The sequence below is a fragment of the Papaver somniferum genome, chromosome 3 (assembly GCF_003573695.1).
Source record: "Papaver somniferum cultivar HN1 chromosome 3, ASM357369v1, whole genome shotgun sequence".
Lineage (NCBI taxonomy): Eukaryota > Viridiplantae > Streptophyta > Magnoliopsida > Ranunculales > Papaveraceae > Papaver > Papaver somniferum.
This window is the reverse complement of record NC_039360.1, coordinates 35,635,437-35,653,270: the sequence shown is the minus strand read 5'-3', so window position 1 is coordinate 35,653,270 and position 17,834 is coordinate 35,635,437. Positions and strand designations below refer to the sequence as shown.

General features: G+C 36.7%; 1 protein-coding gene across 1 annotated transcript; it reads left to right on the top strand.

Annotated features, from left to right (window-relative positions):
- The first annotated feature begins 13,081 nt into the window (after positions 1-13,081).
- Positions 13,082-15,993, top strand: LOC113355846 (receptor-like serine/threonine-protein kinase At3g01300). Its single transcript, XM_026598807.1, has 6 exons — positions 13,082-13,510; positions 14,092-14,402; positions 14,497-14,632; positions 14,761-14,894; positions 14,980-15,103; positions 15,222-15,993. Exons 1-6 carry the CDS (start codon positions 13,375-13,377, stop codon positions 15,668-15,670), a joined length of 1,290 nt encoding a protein of 429 aa, XP_026454592.1. The 5' UTR covers positions 13,082-13,374; the 3' UTR covers positions 15,671-15,993.
- The last annotated feature ends 1,841 nt before the right edge of the window (positions 15,994-17,834 follow it).

Here is a 17,834-nt window from a genome sequence, read left to right as displayed (position 1 = left end):
GCCAGAGAAATTAAAGGTGTCAGCTCTAAAGCTGACTGAAGAAAAGGGGAGACACATCCGCACGACTGCTAATAAAGAGATATCCGCTACACAGCTAGATAAACATTGTAAGATGCGTCCGCTGCTTTACAGCTGGATAAGATTAGGAGAGAGATAAATGAGAGGGACATCTGCTACACAGCTGGACTAATTACGTGTGATGAGTTAAACCAGTGCTAGAAAGATCTTGTGCCAGATTGAAAGCAGACTAACAAAGCAACCAAAATGCATCTTTCTTCGACTCTCTCACAGTGCTCAGTAGAAATAACGTCTTCTTCGGTCTTCAACTGTTGATGATAAACTCTCGAACCTCATAGAACCTTGACAATTAACTCTTCTCTTCGATTTCTTGCTTGACTTATAAATTTCTTCTTCCCTATGGCCTTATTGAACAAAAAGAACGTAATGATGTTTTTTTTTTTTTTTTTCATTTTTTTTTTCATTTTTTTTTTTTTACAAGACAAAAATTTACATGGCCATGAGAGAAGGACTTTAGAACTTGGATCTTCACAACTTGTGATGTCTTGGTATCATGAACTTCAACAACTTATATCATTTGCTCTTGTAACTTCTTGTAACTAAGTCTTCAACTTTGATTTTTGAATTATTCTTTTCTATTGTTGCTTCTAAACCTTAAACGTCTTCAACTTTTTCATAAATTTTGATGTCACTCCGCTTGTTGATGATGATAAGTTTCTACTGAGAGAGAGTCGTAATCCAGTAACTAAGACTACATTGTGAGGTTGCTCTGTCTTTCTGGCATTTCCTTCTGACCTACTTGCCTTTCCATCATGGATGGTTAGGTCCATCACGGTTACCCTATAAAAGGAACAAATTCTCTCCTGAATTTCAAGGATCTCAATGTCTTTTTCTCTAATGTCTCAATAGGTTGTTATCTCTAGCATTCCAATTTCTATATTTTCGGTGAGAAACAGTATGTAAACTTAGCTAACCGGGTACTATGTGACGCTAGAAGTTTCAAAAATGCGACTAAAATGTTTCTCCCATACCCCCAAACTTAAATCTAACATTGTCCTCGATGTTCTAAAGATAACATTAAAAGCATGAACAATGAGAAACTGTTACCAATGAAGCAAAAGAGATAAGGAAAGATATTACCATGTCGCATGAATATTGGGTTACCTCCCAAGAAGTGCTAAGTTTAAAGTCTTCAGCCAGACTAAGCAAGGATTAGTCACCACGTAGAATCATATAGTAGTAGCCGGAATAACTGTGGGTCATCTGGATCAAAAAGTGTTACCCACAAGAAGAGGAAACTGCAACAGACCAAGAAGATACCGAACATACCCTTGCTTAAGACAACTACATCTAGTTGTGGTTCAGGTTCAGGCTCTATAAAAGGGTCTAAATAAAAGGTTTTCATCGGTTCGATTTCCTCAAATCTAAGATCCGGTTCAGGTATTAGAGTCTGGAAAAACTCAACTAAGAACTCATAAGCACATAACAACAACCTGAATAACTGGGGATCCTCGAAGTCAATCAGATTTGACTCACACAGCTGACCACAATGAAAGAGGTGGTCTTCCTTAAGAAAATGTGTCGACCCTAATATCCTAAAGTGATTAGGTTTAGTCTCAAAACTTAATAACCGACACATCTTAAAATCAAAAGTTCCCACAATTGGTAGAAACGTTTTTGGTGGGAAAACAAAGTCAATCTTGGGATTATTGCCTGAGATAACCTCATCAACCAGAGGATGCGTTTCTAACAGTTGAGACTCGTGTTGAATATTATTAAGTTCGGGAAAACGAGTACGAAGATAGTCTCGTAAGATGGGTGAGGCATTGATGTCAAGTCCCAAGTGAGGGATATTTTAAGAGTTAAAGAACATGGAGAATGATAATAACCCCCAAACTTAGAGTTTTCGGCGTCTCTAGGTAGACTGGTCATAATCTCCCTAATTTCTAGGTTATCAGATTCCTGAAAGTGGGCGATTGATTTTTCTAAGTCAGGTTCATCCCCGCTAATCTCTACGAGTTCTTCTAAGACTATTGTTTCTAAATCGTTTGACTCGAAAACAATACTCTCAAGATAAACTGGTTCCTCTAAACCATCATCGGTTTCGTAATCATCGTCTAAAACGGGGGTATTTCTAGTCAAATCCTCGTCCTTTTGAATAGGTAAATAATTATTAAAATTATTTGGATTTGAACTAGAAATATCATTATAATCATCATCACCATCCTCCTCCTCATCATCATCACAATATAATTTTTGATATTCACGAATTCTCAAGCTTTGTTCCCAACTACATGGTCTATGTTTATAATATTTCTCATAGATCGTTAGAGGTGATTCCTCAATAAAAGTTGGAGTATCCATATATCGCTGCCCACGCATATATTCACCAAGAGTCATTTCCGAAGACGTCTCTTGATAACGAGAATTTCTAGACATATATTCTCGCAACGTCATCGCAGGTGGCGTCTCCTCAAAAGGATTCATCACCGAAGAAATATAAACTACAGAGGGATTCTATACAATCACAAACAAGGCCGACTCGACTCCACAAAAGCAAACCTAAAGATTTCTAGCAAACAAAAAGCATGATGGCTCCACTTAGATTGTTTCTAGACCAGCTTCTATCTCTCGAAGGGGAATTCGTTACAGTTTGAGCAACCCCTCTGGATCAATCCGAGCTAATGTGAGATGAAACTGAGGCGAGGGAAGCTCAATGGAGCTTTGATACCCAAGGCCTCACCGGCGTTTCAAGGCGCCTTGTTTCAACTCCCAGAAGTCATCATGAACTTTGAAGTTGCTTAAAAGGTAACCAATATCCTTCGAAAAATTTTCCTAACAAGCTCGATACCCTATAGGTCTCTTTCTAATCAGATTTTAAAGCTTGGGTTCGCGTTAGGTTTTGTTTTCCTAAAACGGGCAAGAAGGGAACGGTGATGAAATCCGAACCCTTATCTTGTTTAGGCCATGCCTTGCCCTTTACTAGGAAAATAAAGACAGTCAGGTTCGTCCTCAAACAATTATCACCTTAAGGCATACAGTAACTCGCTTGCAGGGGATTCACGAGTGTTTCGATTGGAATTACCTCCCGTACCAGACGGGGGATGAACCATTGTCGTCGACTCGGGCCACGACTCCTATTCCGTGTACGAACCCGAGGGGCCGAGACGATATAGTAATCGTCGTCCTTAACTGCACACAGTTTATATAATTTTTTATTTTTTTTAATAATACCCTTCCGTAGGGTTAAAAAAAGAATAAAGTCCGATGGTCCAGAATAAAGTCCAAATAAAAAGTCCAAAAATTACAAAAATTATGAAAAATAAAGCCTATTTACAAATCCTAAAAAAAAAATTATGTCTTTTTTTTCTTCTCTTTTAGCTTTTAGCTTTAAGCTTTTTGTTCCCAAGTCCTTAGTATTCCACTTCGAACCTGTAAATCAAAGACACAAAAAGAAACGTAAAAAGGAACAAATAATAGTAAAAAAATAAAATAATAAAAACCTAAAAAATTCTACCTAAGCACAAATCCGCGTCGGCGGCGCCATTTTGTTATAGTTTTGAAAGTGGTAGTAAAAGATCGTTGCTCGGACTTGTAAAGATTTAAAAATAAAAATATATACAAAAAATATTAACACTGGTGCGAGAAACTGGGGCTTAGGATTCGGCCAAATTCATTTCTTAAATGGTTCAGAAATTAATTCTAGGCAATTATAATTCAAAACAAAATGAATATTAACTCTATTCTTTGCCAAAGTAGATTTTATAAAATATTACTTGTATTTCTTAAGCATGGCATATCAAAAATCCCTAGGACTAAGCATAAACCATCAAATGAAATCACAAATAATTAATTAAAATCTTAATTCAATTAAAATTGGTGCAAAAAGTAAATAAAGAATTAAATAAAATTACCACATGGATGAATTAAGGCTTCCTCCGTCGCCCCAGTGTTGGGGTTTAGCTCCTCATATTAATCATAATCTCAAAATACATGTATAAAGCTCAAAAGTTGATTAAAGGGAGTAAAACAATTGAACAGAAAAATTGCAACAGAAAAATTGCAACAGAAACAACTGTTGCAAAGGCATTGTTCAACTGTTACAAGAAGAACGATACAAATGTTATGATGTTGCAATAGCCAAACTACGACCCACACTACGACCCACTGCTCTGCGTCGTAAACACTGTTGGAGAAAGACTGTCTATGCAAGTCCGTTCTTCGTGTTCTTGGCCTTCATCAGTGGCAACAGCAGCAGAAACTCAACTCGTGATTTCTGCTTCCTGTGCTCTCCTATCTTCTCCCAACTCTCGACACCCCTTCTAGGACTCATGTATCTCCTATTTATACATTCCAGGCGCATCAAATCTCGCCATTAATTCCTCAAAATTTTCACAGTAAAGGAAAATTATTCTTGGGAATAATTTCTTATTTTCTTTCTCTGCATGCGTTAATTGTCTTGATAATTTCCAAAATCTGTTGATATGCAACCTAGGAGAATATCTGCACTTAACTTCCACAACCCATGCAGCATCTTTACGTAATTTTCTTTCCAAGTTTAACCGATATCTCTTCTTTCCTTCTTTAATCGAGAATCGATTATCTGGAAAAATTTGATCGATCCCAACCACCACAATATCTTCTTATATCCATATCACATATACCCATTAAGTTTCAGCGATTTAATCTCCTTATAACACCTTCAAAAATCGATTGGAAAATATATCAGTGTATAAAGAAAATTTCCCGCCAAAATTTATTTTTGAATTTGAGAAGAAGGGTGCCCCTTAACCAGAGCTGGGTGCGAACATCAATTGGGGTGGAAATAGTAATTTTTCTGGGTTCCTCAAGCACATTTCTGGGGCGTTTCCGGTGCATTTCTGGGGTGTCTTTAGTAATTTTCTCCGGGGTGTAAAACACCACTTTTTGAGCCCATTTCGCCGCAAGGGCTTATTTCTCTAAAAACATCTACAAAAACACAAAATAACACAATAAGTACTTAATCGAGTCTAACAATACAGAATATTGAGAACAAAATAGACACATAAATGCGTCTGTCATCAAGTAATTTAGACTCCCTACTAGTTGACGATACAATGTTGGATTAGACAATAGAGTCCCATCTGTAGGATTGTATTTTACATTCAACACAAGAGGTGTGCCAGTTACCTTATTGTCAGATAGCCCTGCACGTTGTAGAATCTCAGATGCATATTTGACTTGTGATATGCAATAACCAGTGGGTGACATGCCAACTTCAATGACAAGAAAGTAACTTAAAGATCCAAGGTCTTTCATCTTAAAACAATCACTGAGATATGATTTGAGTTCAGTAATACCTTGTAGATCACTGCCAGTAATAACCATGTCGTCAACATACAAGAGAAGAATGACAATTCTTTTTTCTGACGATCTGACAAACATAGCTGAATCACAGAAGCTTTGTGTAAAGCCATATTGGAGAATTGCATTGCTAAACTTCTCAAACCAAGCACGAGGTGCTTGTTTGAGTCCATATAATGCCCGTCGAAGCTTACATACTTGATTAGGTTCATGAGGCAAACCAGGAGGAGGTTTCATGTAAACCTCTTCTTGTAACTCACCATGAAGAAACGCGTTTTTCACATCCATTTGATGAAGACCTCATTGTCGTGCTGCAGCAACAACAAGTAATGTACAAACTGTAACCATTCTGGCCACTGGTGCAAATGTTTCTTCATAGTCAACACCATACTCTTGTGTATAACCTTTTGCAACAACTCGTGATTTACATCGTTCAAACTCACCATCTGACTTGGTCTTAACTTTATAGACCCATCTGCTTCCAACAAATGATTTTCCAGGTTCCCATGTGCCTGCCTCTGCATGTGCTTCCAATTCATCATCCATTGAATCTTGCCATTATGGAATGGATGCGGCTTCTCTTTATGTTTTTGGTTCATAAAATGACAAAATAGAAGACAAGGAACAGTGATAGTATGCATACTTAGCTGGTGGTCTTCGATTGCGAGGTGGCAAAGAATTTTCTCCAGAATCAGGATCTCGTTCCTGAGTTGCACTGTTAGGTTGAGTCGTAGAGTGGTCTTGGTCATCCGTATTTGGTGGATCAACAACTAGAGGAGATGGACTTTCAGGAGTAGATATAGGAAAAATTCTAGGATTGGATTCACTAGGAAATGGATCAGAATAAGTGAAACACTCAAAAGATGATGATTTGCTGCTTGGAAGTGACCAGAATGGAACTTTCTCCCAGAATGTGACATGACGAGAGACACGAATCTTTCTATTAACTGGATCATAACAACGATACCCTTTTTGTTCAATACCATAACCAAGGAAGACACACAAGACATTCTTTTGACTAAGTTTATGACGTTCACGTTCTGGAAAGAGTACAAAACAAGTTGAACCAAAGACTCGAAGCTCAGAATAGTTTGGTTTCTTACCATAGAGACGCTCATAAGGTGACATTCCTCCTATGACATTTGTTGGGACTCTATTGATGGTGTAGAATGCAGTAAGGACTGATTCTCCCCAGAAATTTGAAGGAACTGAGCCAGAAATTAACTGAGTTCTAGCTGTCTCTATAATATGACGGTGTTTACGTTCTGCAACTCCATTTTGTTCTGGAGTTTCAGTACATGATAGTTGAAGAATGGTGCCTTGGGTTTTAAGAAATTCTTTGAATGGATTGGAAATATATTCCCCTCCTTGATCAGCACGAAAAACTTTGATCACTTTACCAAACTGAGTTTTTATCATGGTTGAGAAATCAACATATAACTTAAGAAAATCTGCTCTAGAGCTGAAAAGATATACCCATGTATAACGCGAATAATCATCAATAAAACTGACATAATACAAAGCACCTCCCTTTGACATAATTGGAGATTTACCCCAGACATCAGAATGTATAAGAGCAAAAGGTTCAATTGAGACAGAAGTGCTAAGATTAAAAGAAAGAGCTGGTTGTTTTGCCAGTTTACAAGAGATGCAATTTGGTTCTTTATCTAACCGAGTATCTCCTAGTAAACCCTTATTGATCATATATGAAAGACGAGAAAAGGAAGCATGACCTAACCTATAATGCCAAGACATGAAGGGAGATATTGACACGGGTGCAGTGGGAGTAGCAGCTACGACATGACTTTTAGATTCCGCTGAGAAAACAAGAAATTGAAGGACATACAACCGACCAACTCTACGGCCTATCCCAACTAGCTTCCCGGTTTTGAGATCCTGTATAGCACAACCAAAAGGAAAACAATATGTGTTATAACCTTGATCACACAGTTGACCAACTGAAATAAGATTCATTGTAATATTTGGAACAAGAAGCGCATCTGGTACATAGAAGTTATTTGAATTGTTGACCAAGCCTATATGACTTGCAGTTACTGTTGATCCATCAGCAGTATGAATCTTAGGGGTGATGACAGGATGAAGACTTTCAAAAAACTTTTGATTAAAAGTCATATGGTTTGATGCTCCTGAGTCGAGAAACCATTCTGTTGAATAAATACCTGAGGAGATAGAGAAGGCAGATGCAGCTGTAGGGTTGTTACCAATTGAGAGTGCTTGTTTAATCATCTCTTGAATATCAGCAAGGTTTGGTGCTGAACCACCACCAGGTACAACTAATGCAGATGAGGTTGTCGATGTTGCATATGGATCTGTTACAGATGAAACTGGAGCTGCCGTAAATCTGGTAGGTGTATTGAATTTGTTTCCTCCATTAGCATTGATCCTTCTCATGTTTCTTGAGGTTGGTGAGGTGCAGAATCTAGATGAGTGACCAAATTCCTTACAATACCCACATTGTGTTGTGGGTGTGTCAGGTATTGTGGCAGCAGGTGATGTATTGGCCGATGGGAGATTGCAGTTCCTTGCCAAGTGTCCAAAGGTCTTGCAGTTATGACACTGTACTTGAGACATATCACGTTGCACTTGAGCATTTGAGTTTCTTGGAAAATTTTTAGGGATGGATCGTGAGGGCACAACAAATACTCCTGATATCTCCGGTGTGATTCTTTTCCTTGTTTCTTCTATAATAAGTTCAGACAAAGCAACTTCCACCGTGGGAAGAGGTGAACGATGAAGGACTGATGCCCTAACAGACTCAAACTAATCACGCAAAGCCATTAGAAACTGAAATAAACATGTTTCCTCTCTATACTTCTGCCACAATTCCAAATCTACGGTCCATATTGGTTCCATGAGTGCTAATTGATTCCAGATTAAAGACATCTCAGAATGAAAAACAGAAATAGACTGATCATGCGATTGTTTCATAGATCTAATATCTTGTTCTAGTTTATACCTCTGAGCAAAGTTGATTTGGGTGTACCTTTTCGAAAGAAAATCCCATGCATCTTTGGTTACCTCAAAACTTGTGAGTTGCATGCTTATGGAAGGAATGACTGTGTTTCCAATCCAAGTGAGAATCATGTGATTGTTAATCTCCAATTCTTCTTTTGGATCCTTTTTCTGTGTTTCATTTTCTTTCCCTTTTTCAACAGAACTGCTTGTTGTAGGTTTCTTTTCTATACCATCGATATACTTCCACATACTCTTTCCTTTAAGAAAACTCCTCATGAGGAATGACCAGTGATTGTAATTGGTTCCATCAAAACGGACAGTGATAGGTTGAGAATCTTCTCTTGACATGATTACTATGTTTTCTCTGGGTTGTATTTTCTCTGGATTGTATTGCATCGGAAACTGGTTCTCAGATCTTTCCTAGCTCTGATGCCATGATGAACATGATCATAGAGATTCTAATGTAGTTGTGAGAATAATTCTCCGTATCTTCATTGATAGGAAAAAGCTTGATTTATACATGTTTACACAACTACATAAGGCAAATAAAAGATACACCTAACAACTAGATAAGGAAAATAAAAGATACACCTAACAATATCTAGGATATATACAGAAAGAATATATATGCAGTTACAACCAAATAACAAACACAATAATATCAAGATATATCATATTTGACCATATCTTAACAAGTGGAAGTATATATTCATTATGATCATTAATAAGACATTTATTATGGGGGATTAATAAAATATTTATTATGAAAAATTAATGAGACAATGATGATGTACACGATAACAAATTAAGACCGTTAGATTAATTTTTAACTTTAAATCATACAGTCACTTATAAAGAACCATTGATTTATCTTCTCTCTAAACAAATCTTGAGGACAATACCAAAATCAATTGATAAATTAAGAGAAATATCAAATATTTCGAGGATGATACCAAATCATCAAGGAAAGAAAATTGAGCGGAAGTATGTTCTTGGATTTAAGTTCTTTTGTCTCTATAGTCCACATTTCCTTCCCAAATTTATTTCTGATTTAGGTTTGCATAAAAATGAGGAATTAATTTTTTTAATCCACTTTATGTGAGTGAGAGAATCAATTGTTTAGTTTTACGGGAATATTGGTTTATTATTTTTGGTCGATCAAACTCTCTGCTTTGCTCCTGACTTTTGGGAAAAATAGAACACGCAATGCATTATTTCTAAATTAAAGCATGTATTCATAGAATCGACCACAACCATGAATTTATCAATTGGGATGGAAAATCAAGATCGCTCTTTCTGTTGACTAACTTTTGCCAACTTTGTTTTATAATACAAATCAAAGAAACGGAAAAAAAAATCAGCTAGATAGAATATAACCCGTGTAGTAACAGTACGACTCCATAATAAGTTATTTTATTGAGGGTGCACCACCCACAAACACCCGCCACCTTTTGTGTCACCCGTTACTTCTTCCACTACCACCATTAGTAATTCTATGACTTTTAGTAAAACTTAATTATTAATAAAAATATGTATTTATGAGATTAATTAAAGGGATATTTATAATAAAACATTAATTAATCATTTATTATAAGCAATTAATGATACACTAATAAATAAAATACTTATAATGTTAAGTTGAACAGATCACAATCGTAGATTTATCTTCATCCTAGACAAATCTCAGCCACTCTTTATCTAGGCTCAGTTGTCCAAACTGTGCTTTGTATTCTTGATAGGGCTTCGGTTTGTTCACCGAAAAAACCTAGAAGAAAAAACAAAAAATACAGAGAAAGAGGTAGACTAATAGCTTTAGCTTAGCTTCGATTCGGGAAGAAACACGAACAAGTAGTGGTAGACGTTAGTGCCAATAATCATCTTTGGCTGCGACCAGGTATACGTTTCTTCACTTCTGAAAAAAATCTTTTTTCGTAGAATTACTCAATCAAATAGGTATGTCGTTGTTACTTCTTGTTAACCTGTGGTGTAGATCCCTCTCCCTCTTCAACCTTCACCTTCCTTGTTGATTTTTGTTTCCACCGGAGGCCATTATTTCTGTTTGAAAACAGGCTCAGGCACTCTACCATTATTGTTTGAAAACAGGCTCAGGCACAATTTTTGTTTTTTCTCCTTTCTCCATTATTACTGTATGATCGTAATAACTTCTGATACAAACCAACTCATTTTATAGCTAAGCTTATTATTCCAAGTACTATGTGATCAAATTCTTTTGACCTACGAGTTTGATTCTCTGAAAATCATGTGTTCCGTGTTCCACACTAAACTAGAGCCAAATCTCACAAGTCAGTCATTTCTAGTACGTCAATTTGTCCAGGTTGGGCAAGTGGAGATTTTTCCAAAACAGTGACCACATGAATGTGATTAATCAGGCTTTCTCAACCGTAGATACTCATAACCAAGTCCTTGAGTCTTAAATATCCAATTATGGATCCATTTTTCTGATCTCTTTATTTCCACATAAAGAAAGTTTGGTTAATTCACAATAAATTAGCTTGGTCTGCTGGTGAATTAACCATACCAAATGCGACCATATAATGCTCTTTCTTATAGCCAATACTAGCAGGCCTTAACATAATTAGCTCTAAACCAATGTTTTATGTTATAAGTGAAAACGGTCAGGCTCGTCCACCTAAAATTTAAACTTGTAATTTGCTTGTTAAATTTTAACAAAACGATCAACCCATCAAGAGCCGAAATTTTTTCATGTTGGCTTGAAATCGAGTTTACTAATGACTCTCACATCCAACTTGATATCGTGTGAAAAAGATCTATAATCTCTCCGTATGAGTGTAAAATCCTCCTATCTAATTAATTCTTCTCTATTTTGCTTACGTTAATAATTGTTGATTAGTCTTTTCCCCTAACTTTTGACAATTTATTTGGAATCAAAATTGTCTTTTGTTTAAAGCAGATCCTAAGCAAATAGAAAACACTGTTGGAATCTTTCTGATGCACACATATTTGTCTTGTAAAACTACTAAACAGTTAATACTTAAAACCCTTTCTAAGTTAAATTAATCTTGATTAGAATAATTCCTTTTGCTACAGTATCATCATATATGACCAAAAAAGAGAAAAAGTAAATTGAAATAGACATCATAACCTTTGATTACTTAGAGTGGAACAAAAATGTCCCCATTACATATGGGATGGCATGTATGAGTGTATTTATTTTCCGCTGATTCAATGTCTGGACCTGATTCGGGTCTTGACTCGACTTGAATCAGATATCTGGCGGTAGTTTACCACCTATGTTTTTTACGAACCACGTATCAGCCAATCGTTTATCCTTTAAACAATATATCTATCCAATTTACCAGCTACGCTATGCATTTTCTTGGGCAAATTTTATGGACTTTCAAGTTGGGCAAATGGAGATTTATTTCAAAACAGTGATCACATCAATTTGACTATAGATGAATTAATCATAATCATCAATGGACCAGTATGATGCGTTTTGTCAACCATAATAATCCATACCTATCCAAATCCGTTTATGAATTCATTTTTGTTATTTAATTGAAGTTAGTTGATTTACAATTAGTTAGTTAAATTGGTCTGTTGGTGAATCAAACCATGCAACCATAATATCTTTCTTATAATCAAGACTAGAAGCAGGCATGCCTTTTTCTTGCAGTAATAATTGGTGATTAGTGTCTAATCTTGAAAATTTACTTGGAATCCTTTTTGCTTTTATGCTATCTTAAAGCAAGCAGAGATCCCTGGCCAAAAAAATATATTGTCGGTATCTTTATGATGCGCATTTCCAACTCTATAAACTGTTTCCTAGAGTAAAAAATTCACATATTTTTGTCTCGTAAAAAACTGCTAAACAGGTGATCTTTTCCGAATCATATTTACTAGAGTAAACTTTGATTCGGAATATTTTCTTTTCATTATCATAAAAAAATGAAAACAAAAAAGCTGAAAAATTAGAAATATGCATGATAGCTTTAAGTACACTGCATTGGGCCATTTTAGTTAAGTTAATAGCATCAAGAATCAAATTACTATATTAGAATATAATTGGTGGGCATGTTTATTCTCTCTTGCCGGTCTGCACATTCATATTAAGACCGTGGTCAACCGCATATAAAAAATTTAGTATATTATCCGAAATTCTCAGTAGCCAGTATTATTGTACCGCAACAAGAGTATGCGAACCAGAATTGCGAACGAGGATCCACAATGCTATGCGGGGTTGGTTCCGCTGAGGATGTTTATCGCTGGCCTGCAACAGTTTCTTGGCACCTCCTATGGCTCCATGAAACCGTTCATGTACTTGACAACTTGTAATGGTATTATTGTTTATGGGAAGAAGGAATAGTGGAAATCTCTATAGGTAGATACTAATTTCTATCAATGACTCCTCAAACCATGATAACAACATGACTTGTATTTCTTTGAGTATTTTTTGTATAAATGCATTATTGGAGTTGGGAATATAAAAAGATGATATATCCCTATCAACCCTCTCTAAAAAAAGTCCATTTTTTATTTTCTACTCTAAGAATTTTCAAAGCTAACCGTAGGACACAATTGAGATATTGACCGGATTTGTTAACGGAAATAAAATCGGCGGTCTTTGGACTGGACCTGCTCGGGAGGCCAGATAAAATGGTGCATGGGATGGACCTGTTGGTGGGATGGGTCGGCTCAAAAGTGGGTCCATATATAAAACAATTAAAATAATACCAAGAGAGAAGAATTTCTCTGTATTAAAAGACAAGAAGAAAATGAAGATGGTGGGAAAAAAGTTCTTTTTGTATATATTGTGTTTGATGCTGGTTATGATTGTGTTTTGCAGACCTCTCACACCTCCAACAACAACAACATCCAATTCTCTGTTTTTCTTCTAAATCCTCTGTTTTTATCTCATCCCACTAAATCCTCTGTTTCTGTCTTCATCCATAGAGAAAAAAATATACTTTTTTTGATCAAGTGATGATGTAGTTTTGATCAAGTGATGTAGTTTTTTTTTGTTTTTTTGGAGTTAAGGAATCGTTGTTAGGTATAATGAAAGCAAATAACATGGAGAAGAATTGTGGGTGTTGGTCAGCACTTGCTAAAGGGATAACAGGAAATTGCAAATCCTCTGTTTCAAGAGATTCCATTAATGCACTCCCTAGAACTAGTCTTGTTTATGATACAGGTAATTTCATAATCTTTGCTAAAATAGTCTTGTCCTTTGAAATTTATGATATGGGTTTTGCTTGATTCTAACTTTTGATCAGTTTTTCATGAAGTCTATAAAGCAATTGGTTCCTCCGTTTTATGATCTATCTCTTGTAATCAGTTTCAGAAATCGGTTTCCTCTCTTAAATATTTTCATCTTCTTAATAATTTTTAGAATTTTTCTCTGTTGATCTGACTTTGCAAGTTCCCACTTCATCTGTTGAAGTGATTCTGCTTTGTAAATCATCAGATTCTTAAATAATTGTCTCCAAATTGATAATAAGTTTGTTGAAATGGGTTTCCATAGAGCTGCAATTCTTATGCTCTTCTGGTCTTGAAATTTGGTTGTTGTGCTGCAAAAAGTTATGATCTTGCTAATTTTGCATGTGGGTTTTAGCAACATAGATTTTGTAAATTTGACTTCTGCAGTCATATTTGATGCTTTAGTTTCATGCTGCCAAGATGTTTGTTTTGGTTTATTCGAGTTCTGATGTTTTAGTTCTTGAATGAGTAGTGTCGTGCAAAAGAGATATGATAGTGTTGTTTCTTGCAATGCAGCTACGGAGACACGATATCTAAATGCAAGCAACCGGGAGCTGTTAGCGTCACATGACACGATGCTTTCCACTGAAAATCCAGATCTGCTAAAGAAAGATATCCGTCAATTGCTACAATTTAGTTTTCAGGAGCTCAAATCGGCGACTGGAAATTTTAGACCTGATAGTATACTAGGGGAAGGTGGATTTGGGTATGTTTTCAAGGGATGGATTGAGGAGAATGGAACTGCCCCAGCAAAACCTGGCACAGGTCTCACGGTTGCTGTCAAAAGCCTTAAGCAAGATGCTCTTCAAGGCCATAGAGAATGGGTGGTTAGTTTCTGTATCTATTTCGGTCAGTAGATTGATCTTACCTTTAGAGCTTTTCAAGTGTGTTTTAGTGGATTAAGTGTTTTTTTTCATGTAGGCCGAGGTTGACTTTCTTGGACAGCTTCATCATCCTAACCTCGTCAAGCTTATTGGATACTGCATTGAAGATGATCAGCGGCTACTTGTGTATGAATTCATGACTCGGGGAAGTCTTGAAAACCATCTATTCAGAAGTGAGTGAAAGCTTTCTCTCCTTACGCTTCTATTTTTTTTATTTCGAGTACGAACAATTTTGCGTAAAAGAATTTCAGTTTGGTTCCGGCATTGATTGGTTTCTTTCCTCATTTCAATGTTTTTGAAGGATCTCTACCACTTCCATGGTCAAGCAGAATTAAGGTTGCACTTGGTGCAGCTAAAGGATTAGCGTTTCTACATGCAGGTTCTGAGCCTGTCATTTATAGAGATTTCAAAACATCAAACATTTTACTTGATTCGGTAAGGTTCTGAACATCTCAAAAGTACTACACCCTTATGAAATTGTATGTTCTCTCCATTAATGATTTAGAGAAATCTTTTACAGGATTATAACGCGAAGCTTTCAGATTTTGGTTTGGCAAAGGCCGGTCCCCAAGGTGACAAAACACATGTTTCTACTAGGGTCGTTGGCACTTATGGTTATGCTGCACCAGAGTATGTAATGACAGGTATAAATTCCGCAATCCTAATTCGCCTAGATGTAAGCAATTTATAGAGTATTTGTCATTCATAGCAATCTGTGCAGCACTGTATTTATTTTCCTTATCTCTTCTTTCTTATTGTCAGGCCATCTGACATCGAAGAGTGATGTCTATGGATTTGGTGTTGTGTTACTCGAGATGTTAACTGGTCGAAGATCAATGGACAAGAACCGACCTAGTGGAGAGCAAAACTTAGTTGCTTGGGCAAAGCCATATTTAGCTGACAAACGTAAACATTACCAGTTAGTTGATCCTCGATTAGAACTCGATTACTCCATTAAAGGTGTAGCTAAGGTAGCTCAGATAGCTTACTATTGCCTCAGCAGAGACTCGAAAGTCCGCCCTTCAATGGATGAAGTTGTCAAGTGTCTCACTCCACTGCAAGACCTTAACGACCTCGCAATCTTATCTTATCATTCACGTTCAGCTCAACATGCTCGGCGGAAAAAGAAATCAGATGGGAATTGGCAGCTGAATTATACCCAATCCAGAGTCGTCAGGCAGTCGCCATTGACTACTGGTAAGCAGCAATGACAGCTCAGTTGGGTGTCTTTTTGAATATTTCATCTACAGATATAGCTGCTTCATACTTGTATCTATTTCTCTTTGGTTAATTGGTTCTATATACTGACCTAAAGCCAAACTTGTTGGATAAATTCTTGTTGTTAAGAACGAGTTTGTACTTTATTTTCCCCGGTGAATCATGTACAAGACCATTTGTGCACCAACCACTGTCTTTCTTCAGAGTAGCCCAAGTTGCAATTTTATTTGTGGGCATGTCTAAAGGAGCCAAGTTTCAGGGGAAACAAATTCATGTGTAATTGCAGAAAGCAAGAAAGAAACAACTTCATGTGTAATTGCAGATTACATGGCGTAAGGCCAATATATCAAGGCTACAAGGCTAATATACAGTTTCATTATGCACTCGTGCAGCATATGACCGACCGTATCTGGAAAAGTGATAGTATCTTTTTTCCAGAAACGGAGGTAGTATAGACATCCAGAACCATGAAATTTTAAAAAGTTTGGCCGCAATGATCCTTTTTATGGTTCGCGCGGAACGATTTTCTGGATGGAAAATCCAATATTGCTTCCCCTGGTTGGTTTCTCCTTGTAGGAGCTTGTGGTGGGAGGTTTGAGTTTGGGGCCTGTGGAGGTTATTAGCCACATCTTAGATTTGGTGATTAATTAAGGTCGACATAAAAAGTAATGATGCGGATAGAAATTACTGGAATAGAGTAGAGATGGCAATAGATCCAAAACTTGATCCAAACAAACAAAATCTAAATTGAGAAGACACACAACTTGTTAGTTGTCTTCTTCGTTGTTTGCCTATACTTACATTTGTATAGCTTACCCTACCTTTCTCAGGCCTCAGCTTCGTACACATTGTGGGGATCTCCGAAAGACAAACGAAAAGTACTTTTTTTAGAGGCACCCTTGTACATTTGTAAATAATTTTTTTTTTCTTTTATATATATATATATAATCATAGACCAGTGGTCCCTAAACTACATCTAAACTTCTTAAATTGAAACGGATTTTGACAATTATAGGATTCGAACTCTTACCTTCTCAATGGGAGGGAGTATGCCAACCACCAGACCACTTGGTGATCGGCAACATTTGTAAATTGTATCCTCGTAAATCATCTTTCTTTTGGGTGACAACATTACAGTGAACAAAAATGATTATAGTAGCATGTTTGGAATCAGAATTATCTCAAGAAGTACAAGTAGTTTTCAGAAATTTGCTTCACCAAAATGTTGCTGTGTTTGTGGAAAAGAAATATTTTTTCATTTTAAGCTATTTTCGAAAGTCATTCTAACATTTAGTACTCAATCTAACATATAATTTTTTGTGTTAAAGTATATCCAAGTACTCTTAACCCAAAAAATCATCTAGGTATAAGTGCAAGCTTTTCTAGTGCTAAAGCTCACCAATTCATTATAAACTGTTTAGGGTATGTTTGTTTTTATTGACTTAGCATCTGAATCTAACGCGGTCCATGACTTGGCTTGAGTTAGATGCAGATTGTTTGTTTTTAGTCAGACTTGACTCAGACCTAACCTCTGAATCAGACCCATTTGAGTCAAGGATTAAATACCAATAACTCATGGGATCAAGCCACTGACCCATTTGAGTCAAGGAATTAAACAAACATATTGAGTCAGATTCAGATGAGTCAGGTCAGGTGATATCAGTCAGATCGAGACGACTCAGAAGAAATCTTAGCTTGGGCTCAAAAACAACAACAAGACTACTCTGCAGCGCAAGATTCCTTACCTCCCGTTCTACCAGAAGATTCACCGATATTTAACCGCTCAAGATGCAGTAAAGAGATTTCAATAGTATCAGTAGGATGGTCAACCCCAAACATGATCTGGATTAAGATTAACACAGACAGAGCGGCTAGGGGTCATCCGGGTTTCGCCGGTGCAGGTTTCATTTGCAGGAACTCCGACGCAAAAACTGTTATGGCTCTAGCTCAACTTCTAGGAATTACGACGACATTAACTGCAGAAACTTGGGCTATGCTTTTGGCATCAAGAAAAGCAATAGAAAGGACTGGACAAAAGTCATATTCGAGACGGACTAAGAAAACCTTTTTTGCTTCATCACATCCCCTACTCCTCCACCTTGGCACATCTCAGGGATGATCGACGAAATAAAAAATAGAATGCAACAGATCACGCAG

What these genes read in the sequence shown, in the direction of transcription:
- LOC113355846 (XM_026598807.1), top strand. Translation starts at nt 13,375, where the DNA reads ATGAAAGCAAATAACATGGAGAAGAATTGTGGGTGTTGGTCAGCACTT. An exon ending in TGAAAACCATCTATTCAGAA is followed by an intron (nt 14,633 to 14,760) that starts GTGAGTGAAAGC and finishes ATGTTTTTGAAG; the next exon opens with GATCTCTACCACTTCCATGG. An exon ending in CAAACATTTTACTTGATTCG is followed by an intron (nt 14,895 to 14,979) that starts GTAAGGTTCTGA and finishes AATCTTTTACAG; the next exon opens with GATTATAACGCGAAGCTTTC.